General features: G+C 41.9%; 1 protein-coding gene across 1 annotated transcript in view; it reads left to right on the top strand.

The window, feature by feature from the left end:
* Positions 1–8,196, top strand: part of EFHB (EF-hand domain family member B) — a 52,075-nt gene that overhangs the window by 23,314 nt on the left and 20,565 nt on the right. Inside the window, exon 9 of the mRNA XM_007530028.3 lies at positions 2,839–2,993. Within this exon, the coding sequence (XP_007530090.2) occupies positions 2,839–2,993 (155 nt within the window). The remainder of the gene's footprint in view (positions 1–2,838; positions 2,994–8,196) is intronic.

Here is an 8,196-nt window from a genome sequence, read left to right as displayed (position 1 = left end):
GACCCAAATACCTAGGAAGCTAGTCAATTAAGTCTATCATCCTCTTCCCTCAGAGTTTGTAATTTATTTATGTTTTAGTCATAGATTTATGTTTGGTCACTAGGGCTTCACTGCTCCAAGCTGACTTTTTAAGATGAAAGAGAGACAGAGGGAGGTGAGGTAAAGTTAAAAAGTCAAGTTTAGGGTGGGGGTAGATAGCATAATGGTCATGCAAATAGACTTTCAAGCCTGAGGCTCTGTCAAGTCCCAGGTTCAATTCCCCGCACCACCATAAGCCAGAGCTGAGCAGTGCTCTGGTAAAAAAAAAAAAAAGTCAAGTGCAAAGGGGGCCAGGTGGTGGCACACCTGGTTGAGCGCACATGTTACAATGCACAAAGAACCAGGTTCGACCCCCGTCCTTACCTGCAGGGGGAAAGCTTTGCGAGTGGTGAATCAGAGCTGCAGGTGTCTCTCTGTCTCTCTCCCTTTCTATCTCCCCTTTCCCTCTCAATTTCTCGCTGTCTCTATCCAATTAATAAATAAAGATAAATAAAAGGTCAAATGCATAGCAAAGGTGACAGCTATTCAAGTGAGTTGCTATCTTGCCTGGTGAGTGTTTCTAAATTTTAAAGAGGTTAAAATGTTGCATTAAAATTAATGAGAAAAATAACAAGGGCAACAAAAGGGAAAATAAAAATAAATAATGAGAAAAAATGTGTAATACAAGAAATAAAATGTTTTTTCATACTTTATTTAAATAGATAGGTGCAGCTGAAAGTCCTTGTTATGAATGCCCTCCCTAAATGTACTTAAAAACTCCGAATTTCATTTAGAAAGCAAATGTGATCTGTTTTGTTTTACTTGTTTACTTATCTTAAAGGGTCTTTGAGAGAGTAGGGGTGATAGAGTAGGGGAGAGAAAGATACCTGCAGACCTGCTTTACCGCTCGTGACACGTCCCCCCTGCACTGGGGAGTGGAGGCTTGAACCCAGGTCTTTGTTGTATGTGCACTTCACCGGGTGCACTACCACCTGGCCCCCAAAACGAGGATCTCTTTTACTCAAATACTGTACTTTCCTTTTGTATTTTAGGTGAGATGTTGGGAGGAGCAAAGGAAGCCGTACTTAGAGATCACTTCTGTCTTTTTGTTTTATTGTATTATTAAGAGAATTATCATGGGGATGCTCAGAGCAGCACTCTGGTATGTGTGATGCAAGTACTGCACCCTGTTCCCTGAGCCACGTCTCTGGGTGATCCTCTTAGGAAGCTTGCTTTCTCCTCCTAGAACCTTCCTTGTGTTTTGCCCACTTTAGCATGTCATTATGACAGTTGACCCCACTTCAGGTGGTCTTGATCTAAGATATTAGTCCAGGTCCTGGAATCAACATTGGTTGTGGCATTCTCACCTATACTCAGGGTTTATCCTCTGAAAGAAGACAATCCAGTGAGATAGCACAGTGGTTCATACAACAGGCTTTCATTCCTGAGGCTTAAGGTCGCAGGTTCAGTCCTTGGCACCACCATAAGCCAGATCTGAACAGTGCTGTGGTTGAGAGAGAAAGAAGGAGGAGGAGGCAGCACGGGCAAGGGGGAGGAAGAGAAGAAGGAGAAAAGAAAGTGTGTTTATTTAGATCCTGATTTTGTAAGAGACTTGAAAGTGCTGTGGGTTCATATTAGAGAGGCTTGCCAACAAAAGCAGTAGTGCGGGTAGTGTTCTTTGCCACGTGTGCAGCAGGGTTCTGACAAGCTCTTGAAGCACGAAGGGCGTGTCAGTGGCGTGCTTTCTATTTCTCTCCTATATACATATACTTTTATTTTTTAACCAGAGCACTGCTCAGCTCTGGCTTCTGGTGGTGCAGGGGACTGAACCTGGGACTTTGCAGCCTCAGGCTTGAGAGTCTCTTTGCTGCATAACCATTAAGCTATCTGCCTCCCACCCTCTCCCTCTCTTTCTATTTGAAAAAGAGCTTGGAGCAGTGAAACCCCAGGGGTTAGGCCTCATATATTTATTTGTCACCTTGAACTGGGACCAATGTTACCTTTTTTTTTTTGCCTCCAGGGTTATCTCTGGCCGCTAGCCATTATTTTTTCTTCATTTTTTTTTTTTAATGGCTAGGACAGAAAGAAATTTAGATCAGAGGGGGAGAGAGAGAGGGAGAGAGACAGAGAGACACCTGCAACACTGCTTAACCGATTGTGAAGCGACAACACCCCTGCAGGTGGGGAGCCAGGCTCAAACCGGGATCCTCGCGCGGGCACTTGGGTTTGTATTTAACCCAGTGCGCTACCGCCTGACCCCACAGCCCAAGTTACTATTTAAATTAATCCATCCAGGAAAACACAACTAACCTAGTATCATGCTGCTGCCCCTGCCCCCCATAGGAGAGGGGTGTAGGCTAGAGGGAAACGAAGGGTACCACCATATCTGAAGCTACACTTTCAACTCTAGACTGATCTCTCTTAACATTACCGTCTAAAGGCTGGGATTTCTATGCAATGTGTGTGTTTATATTTACTTTGTGCTGTGATCCAGGAAAGCTGTCTTTTTTTTTTTTTAAAGAATTTATTTATTCATGAGAGAGATAGGAGGAGAGAAAGAACCAGGCATCACTCTGATACATGTGCTGCCGGGGATCGAACTCAGGACCTCAGGGTTGAGAATCTAATGCTTTATTCACCTGCGCCACCTCCTGGACCACAGGGAAGCTTTCTTAATTCATGAGGAATAAATGGAAGCAAGGAAGGTGTTGGGGGTAGGTAACAGGTCACTGGAGAATTCACCACCTTTAGTGTATCTGTGGTCTTGTTGATCATTATTAAATCAATAATAAAAGAAAATACCTTCTCCTTCTTCCGTAGGAGCTGGTGACCTCATCCACAATAGACTTCCTGGTGAATATCTTCGTGGCACCGAGAGACAACGAGCCCAGATTGCAGCCGTCCGACATCACTTTAAGAAAGTCAACTACCAACATTTTGACACTTTGCTGGCAGCCTTCAGGCACTACGACAAGGCCAGTAGTAGCAGTGATATTTCTGGGTCTGTGGCTGGGCTTAGGAATTCCAGCAGGCTGCTTTAGATCTGGGGTAAACTGGCCTGTGGATCCAATCCAGTTCACCACCTGCATGTGTAAATAGATTTGTATGTTTGGTCATTTTAACTCTCATCTAGGACTGATTTTGCACTAGAACCATGCTAAAAGGGTAGTGCAGCAGAGTCTAAGTGGCCTAGAAATACTAAATTATTAGCTCTTTGGCCCCAGACAGAAAAGGTTGCCAGCTCTTGGTGTAGATCAGTAGCTGTCCAAGTGTGGTTCCAGACACTGACTTCAGCATCGTTAGGGAATTAGACATGTACATTCTAAGGCTAAAACCAGACCTACAGAATTAGAACCTCTGCAGAGTAGCCTAGCAAGTGTTCTTTTGCAGTCCTTTCTGATGCACATTCAACTTTGAGAACCACTGATTATAATAGACGTGTGTGTGTGTGTGTGTGTGTGTGTGTGTGTGTGTGTGTGCATGTGCGTGTGTGTCTCCTGGGTTATCTTTGGGCCTGGTTCCTACACCACAATCCTCTGTTCTTGGAGGCGATTTTTTCCCATTTTTGTTGTTGGATAGGACAGCGAAAAAATGAGAGAGGAAGGGAAGGCACAGAGAGGGAGGGAAAGATGGACACCTGCAGACCTGCTTCACTGCTTGTGAAGTGACTCCCTATAGGTGGGGAGCCGGGGGCTCGAATCAGGATCCTTGAGCCGTCCTTGCGCTTTGTGCTATGTGAGCTCAACCTGGTGCACTACCGCCCGGCCTCCTATAATAGACTCTTAACATTATAATGTGTTTGGAGCGAGAGGGGTGTAGATCCTTGGGAAATATCACTGGAGTATAAGACAATCCAAATTTGAGCACATGCTACCACCAGTCTAGGTTAAAGATAAGCTTCAACTGTCTCTTCCTGTGTGTGTGTGTGTGTGTGTGTGTGTGTGTGTGTGTGTGTGTGTGTGTTGGGTGGGATTGGGGACAGGAGCAAGAGACATGATGTGGCTTAATTTTGAGAGAATAATGGGGCCGGCTGATGGTGCATAGTTGAGTGCATGCATTACAGTGTGTAAGGAGCCAGGATCAACCCCCCCCCCCCCCGTTCTACCTGCAGAGGGTGAAGCAGTGTTGAAGGTGTCTCTCTCTGTGTCCCTCTCTATCTCCATCTCCCACTTCCCTCTCAACTTCTCTCTGTCTCTATCCAAAAATAAATAATAAGAAAATCAATAAAACATGTTAAGCATTTCTTAAATAGAAAAAAGATAAAATATGATCGTTCACTTTCGAACTACTCAACAGTGTTCTCCTTTGAAATCATCTCAATTTAGGGCTGTATAAATACTTCACATCATTTAAAGCCATCACAGTATTCCTTTTAGCAATTTTTTAAAAATAATTATTTATTTATTTATTATTGGGTGGAGACAGAGAGAAATTGAGAGGAGTTGGGGAGATAGAGAGGGAGAGGAAGACAGAGAGATGCCTGCAGCCCTGCTTCACCACTTGTGAAACCTTCCCATTACAGGTGGGGACCAGAGGCTTGAGCCTGGGACCTTGTGCACTGTAATGTGTGCACTTAACCAGTTGTGCCACTGCCTGGCCCCCCTTTTAGCAAATTGCATTGCCTTTAATTATGCCAGTAAGCACAGAGATGTAATCTGTAAAATGGAATATATATATATATTTTGCTAGTAGGTTGGTAAGGTTGTTTTTGTCATGTGCACACTCTGTAAGAAAATCCCATTTTTCTGAAAGAAAAATAGCAATTTGTTTTTATCTTGTGAACAGTTTGAATTTTGTGCTGATGTGCATACCATTTTGACTTGGCCATCAGGAAGCTTAGTCCCATTAATGAAGTCCATCTATCATGAACATGATTTTATAGCAAATATTATTTTAAAATATTTTATTTATTTGTTTACTTGGTAGAGAATGAAATGAAGGGGGAGATAGAGAGGAAGAGAGTTAGAGAGACCTCTGCAGTGCTGCTTCACAGCCATGAAGCTTTCCCACTGCAGATGGGGACTGGGGACTTGAACCCAGGTCCTTGTAATTATAGCAAGTGCTCTCTACCAAGGACTCCACCACCCAGCCCCTTATAGCATGTAATTTATGTGCTTTTTATCATTCTCTCTTTCTCTCTCTAATTTTTCACTATCTCTATTTATATCCAGAGACAGCAAGAAATTTTTTTAATTTTTGTTTTGTTATGTTTCTGTTTAAAAATGAATCTATTATAAACAAGAGCTCATAAACTAACCTGTGATGATATAATGCACGGTAGTCTTGATAGGAGAGGGAAAAAAGCAAAATAATTTTAGTTTGTCTCAGAAGAAGATAATATTCATTTACCCCTCCTATGTTTAGTTTTAGAGAAGTTTTATCTTACAAATCTTGATCTTGGGGTCAGTGGTGGTGCACCTGGTTTAGCGCACATATTACAGTGCACAATGACCTGGGTTCAAGCCCCTGGCTCCCACCTGCAGGAGGAAAGCTTTGTGATTGGTGAAGCAGTGCTGCAGGTGTCTCTCTGTCTCCCCCTACCCTCTTGATTTCTGGCTGGCTCTACCCAACAAATAAAGATAATTGAAAAAAGAAATCTTGATCACTTATTTTAAGCCTATCATTTTGTTTTTGATTGGAAGATGTTGTGTCTATGTTCTGCTGATGATTAAAAAGTGGGTTAAATATCTCACTTTAAATTTTGTACTGTTTTATAAGGGACCAATACCAATCTGTCATCAACTATATTTCTTACAAAGTTGTTGAAAGAAAATGTAATCATTTAGCAATTTCTCTGACTTGTTTAGGTCATTGTTACAGCTGTCCCACAGTGGGCTGACTTTTGCAGATAGATAGAGGGGCCAGGCGATGGCACACCTGGGTAAGTGCTCACACTGCAGTGCTCAAGGACCCAGGCTGAAGCCCTTGGTCCCCAGCTGCAGAGGGAAAGCTTCAGGGTGGCGAAGCAGGGCTGCAGGTGTCTGTTTCTTTCTTTATATTTCTTTCTTTTTTATTATTTTTATTTTTTATTATCTTTATTTATTAGACAGAGCCAGAAATTGAGAGGGAAGGGGGTGTTAGAGAGGGAGAGAGACACTGCTTCACCACCTGCAGAAATTTCTCCCTGCAGGCGGGGTCATAGGGCTCAAACCTCTGTCCTTGTGCATTGTAACATGTGTGCTCAATCAGGTGTGCTACCACCTGACCCTCTCTCTGTCTCTTTCCCTCGTATATATATAAAATTTTATTTTATTTATTTATTTTTGCCTCCAGGGTTATTGCTGGGGCTCGGTGCCTGCACTACGAATCCACTGCTCCTGGAGGCTATTTTTTCCCTTTTGTTGCCCTTGTTGTTTATCATTGTTGTTACTGTTGTCATTGTTGTTGGACAGGACAGAGAGAAATGGAGAGAGGAAGGGAAGACAGAGAGGGGGAGAGACAGACAGACACCTGCAGCCCTGCGTCCCCGCCTGTGAAGCTTCCCCCCTGCAGGTGGGAGCCGGGACCAAACCGGGGATTTTGTGCTTCGCGCCACGCGTGCTTCACCCACTGCCCCCCTTTTCCCTCTCTGTCTCCCTTTCCTCCCTCAATCTCTCTCTGTCTCTATCCAATAATAGATAGATAAAAATATTTAAAAAGATAGATAACTAAGTAGACAGATAGACAGACAGACAGATACTATAGCACTGAAGTTTTCCACATTATTTTGGGGCCTGAGACTTTGACCTGGGCTTGTATATGGCAGAGCAGGTATGAGCTATCTGGTCTTATTTCACTGACTTTTATAAGACACCAGTTGCTATTTACAAGTAATTTAAAAACAATTCATCAGAATTGAAATATGTAAGCTACAATAAGTGCAATTTAACCTTTATTCAAATTCAAGTATTTTATAGGTATGACATGGGGGAAATTTATTCAGTAGTAACATGAATTAGAGAACTTGCTATAATACATAGTGCTCTACTTAAAAAATTCATTTAAAATGTAATTATAGGCAAGGCAATTATCTTAATAGCTGCTGACTGTCTTAGTGAACCACCAGGCACACTCCTTATGATAAAATTAAATAGCCAGAGAGGAAATTACTGAGGATTATTTAATTCTGATATAGCTTTTAAGTAGTTAACTTTCAGTGGGTACAAGATAGTGCTCAGTCCTTGAGGAGCTTTTTTTTGGGGAGGACAATAAGATGTTGGTCTTTATAGAATATCTATATATAATTTGATCATTTGAATTTTATATCTTGGATGCTCAGTTTTAATTTAGTAGAAAAACAGAACAGAGAAAATAAGCTGGGATGGGCTGAGGGAAAAATAGTCTAATGGTTCTGCAAAGAGACTCTCATACCTGAGGCTCCAAAGTCCCATGTTCAGTCCCCCGCAACACCGTAAGCCAGAGCTGAGCAGGGCTCTGGTAAAATAAATAAATAAATAAATAAATAATGATAATAAAAACCCAAATAAGCTGTGATTTTTCTAAATGGATCTTCTTGGATTATAAAATTAACTCTGTTCTTTATTAAATACTTAAAACACATCAGACATTATTCCAGACAATGCATAGATTTTCTACTTAAAGAACTTCAAATCTAGGGAGGAAAAGACATATTAAGGACTGGTCATAGAAGAATCTTTATAATTTAAAAGTAAATCTATTTAGTTCTAAATATTTTTACTCTAGTTATGATCTAGGAAGCAACTGAGATATTTCTATCTGGGCGTAGTTATAGTCAGTGACAAAACTGTTTTATGAAAATATGTGAGTTAAAACAACGTGGGATGCAGACAGTTTTTGAGAATGCCATTCCGAAGCTCAGTAACACTGCAGTAATATTAGGCTAGGAAGCTGGCAGTTGGAGAAGTTCACAGAGTATGTTGACTCGTTGTTGAGGAGCATTATTATTATTATTGCTCTGAGTAGGTTTTTGGTTTGGTTTGGTTTTTGCTACCAAGTTTACTGCTGGGGCTTGTTTCTTATCTGTACGCCTCTCATTTTTGGTGGTTTCCCCCTTCCTTTTTCTGATATAAAGAAATAGAGAGGAGATCGAGGAGCAAAGAAAAAGAGACACTCAGTTCCTTTTAGCTCCATCCGGGATGGGTTGGAGAAGGTGGGCTCGAACTGGGATCCTTGCGTGAGTCCTAGAGCTTCCGACTATGTGTGCTTAACCAAGTGTCC

The sequence above is a fragment of the Erinaceus europaeus genome, chromosome 21, assembly GCF_950295315.1.
Source record: "Erinaceus europaeus chromosome 21, mEriEur2.1, whole genome shotgun sequence".
Lineage (NCBI taxonomy): Eukaryota > Metazoa > Chordata > Mammalia > Eulipotyphla > Erinaceidae > Erinaceus > Erinaceus europaeus.
Note: the sequence above shows the minus strand (reverse complement) of the source record. Positions and strands in the feature narration are given on the sequence as shown.